Below are 2,291 nucleotides of genomic sequence, written 5' to 3'. Positions count from 1 at the left end.
GATATATGTGATTTATCATATATGTGTGTGTGTCTTACTTAAAATGTCCTCGTTTTTCTCTTTGTCTAACAATCTATTCTTTAATAATTTGTACGTTTTTATTATTATTTAAAATGAACTTTGACCTTTTACTAAAAAAACCAACATGGTGTCGCAAAAAGTTTTACTTTTAAATTTTCTTTTCCCTCTACATTTTCAGTTAAAAATGAAATCCCTTTTTCAATGGACAAATTTATTGTTTGTCGTTTGTCTGTGGATATCTACCGCGCAAGGTTTCGTAGGATCCGAAGAAAAATTTATTAAAAAATATGCAATGATGAAAGTTTACGAAAGTTGTTTCGGTCCTCAAGTTCTTAGAGAGATACGAAGAGAAATGAGAGAAGCTGCGGAAAAATGTTCGGATATCATACCGCAAAGCGAAGGTACGTTTATTCCTCACCAACACAATCAATCAATCAATCAATCAATCAATCATTCCGATCTTTGTTTAATTTTAAAATTTTTTTAGATAAATATTCTAATAAAGATGGTAACAATATCAAATCTACGACTACGCCTGGTAATTGGTTGACTCAAGAATCGTCGCATACAAAAACAAAATTGACGACGCCATCGAAGACAAAAAAACCAATTCATACAGCAGACACTTTATTACTACAAAAATGGACGGAAGAACAAAACAAACACAATTCGGGTAATAAAAATTTAAAAAAAAAAAATTTTCTTCTATCTGTTAAATAATCAGCCATTTTCAATTCGACTCCTTTTTTTTTTTTTTTTTTTCTTCCTCTACGCACAACGAAGAATTTATATATTAATTTAATTACACACGTCCCATTCCAATCCATGATAATAATAATAATAAAAATTTATTCTTCGTTCCACCAACCGATGATGATGATGATAATAAAAAATTCTTACGGTCGCCATTAAACTATTTAATTACTTGCTAATATGCTCACCTTTTATTTTTTTTTTTTTTTTTATTGCCAGACGGTTCATCAACATCCGATGAGCAAATGACTCAGTTGGATAATGATGATAATAATAATAATAATGGTTCAGAACTAGAAAGTGCTGCTTCATCTAAAAAACCAGTAGATATATCAAAATTGGAGGAAGCCATTTTAAACATCGGAGGAAGACCGGTTCGTGAGATCTCTCTAATTAGCTAAAAAAAATTTAATTATTTTAATTAATTTTTTTTTTTTTTTTTTTAGGGATCTAACGCCATTCAAAAACATCCCCCCTCGTCATCCTCATCCTTATCTGCAGGTATTAAATTTCATCAACCTTCACCACCATTGGGATATTATCCGCCAATGTTTTATCCACCACCTCCAATACCATTCCCACCCACGTATCCCTATCACGGTTATTATCCGGGATATTTTCAATCCCCTGCGCCCATAGGTAATCCACCTTTTCAATCGCTTTACAGGCACGGAATAAGATCGGCAAAAATCACGGTAAAAATTATTAGTATTCTTACTTATTATCATTATTTTTAAACACGTTCGATATATCGATTTTCTTTTTTCCGTTTAGAATTTCAATACGAGAAAACCACGTGAAAATGAATTTAAGGTACAAATCGATTCGACCGCTTTTCAATACAACACCAAAGTCCGTAACATAAGTTGCATAATGCAAGAATTGGGATATTTGGACGAACGTTTAGAACCCAATTATTTAAAAATAAACGAAAGAATTGGGAAATTAAACGTGGAAGAAGAACTTAAGAAAGACATGATCGATGGCGTTAGATTTTGTAAACAATTTTCCGTAAGTTTTATATATATGTAAAATCAATTACCATTTTTCTTTTTCATATTTTTCATCTACAGCTTTTCTTCTTCTTTCTTCTAACTAACGGTCGTCGTCTTTTTCGTCTGCAACAAAAGAAACCAACATTTGATTGTTTTGTTTTGATTTAACACACAACATTTTAAGGTTTTACCTTTTTCTTTTCTGTTCTACAGCAATGCATTCCGGATACGAGACACAACAGTCAATTTTCAAGAGAATTATTAAGGCCCATGTTTTTCTTCAGGTGTTACAAACATAAAAAACTTGAATCTTGCATAATGAAAGACATCAGAGAAAGAGTTTTGAAATCATCTTCATCATCCGATTTAAATAATCAAGTTCGTAGATCGTTTCCCAATAACGATTTAATATCACCCATATTCGATTCACTTTTCGGTTACAACACTGACGAATCATTTGATTCTTCCATATTTTAAAATTATTTCGACAAAATAATAATAATAATAATAATCAAACTGGAA

The 2,291-nt window shown here is 31.1% G+C and overlaps 1 protein-coding gene across 1 annotated transcript; it reads left to right on the top strand.

Annotated features, from left to right (window-relative positions):
- Positions 1–205: 205 nt before the first annotated feature.
- On the top strand, positions 206–2,246 carry Phum_PHUM604920 (uncharacterized protein; the record flags this gene model as incomplete). Its single annotated transcript, XM_002432882.1, has 5 exons — positions 206–422; positions 994–1,152; positions 1,276–1,469; positions 1,549–1,785; positions 1,983–2,246. The coding sequence occupies 5 exons, from the start codon at positions 206–208 to the stop codon at positions 2,244–2,246; spliced, it is 1,071 nt and encodes a 356-aa protein (XP_002432927.1).
- Between the last annotated feature and the right edge of the window lie 45 nt (positions 2,247–2,291).

Source organism: Pediculus humanus, genomic scaffold (assembly GCF_000006295.1).
Source record: "Pediculus humanus corporis 1103172108318 genomic scaffold, whole genome shotgun sequence".
NCBI lineage: Eukaryota > Metazoa > Arthropoda > Insecta > Psocodea > Pediculidae > Pediculus > Pediculus humanus.
Note: the sequence above shows the minus strand (reverse complement) of the source record. Positions and strands in the feature narration are given on the sequence as shown.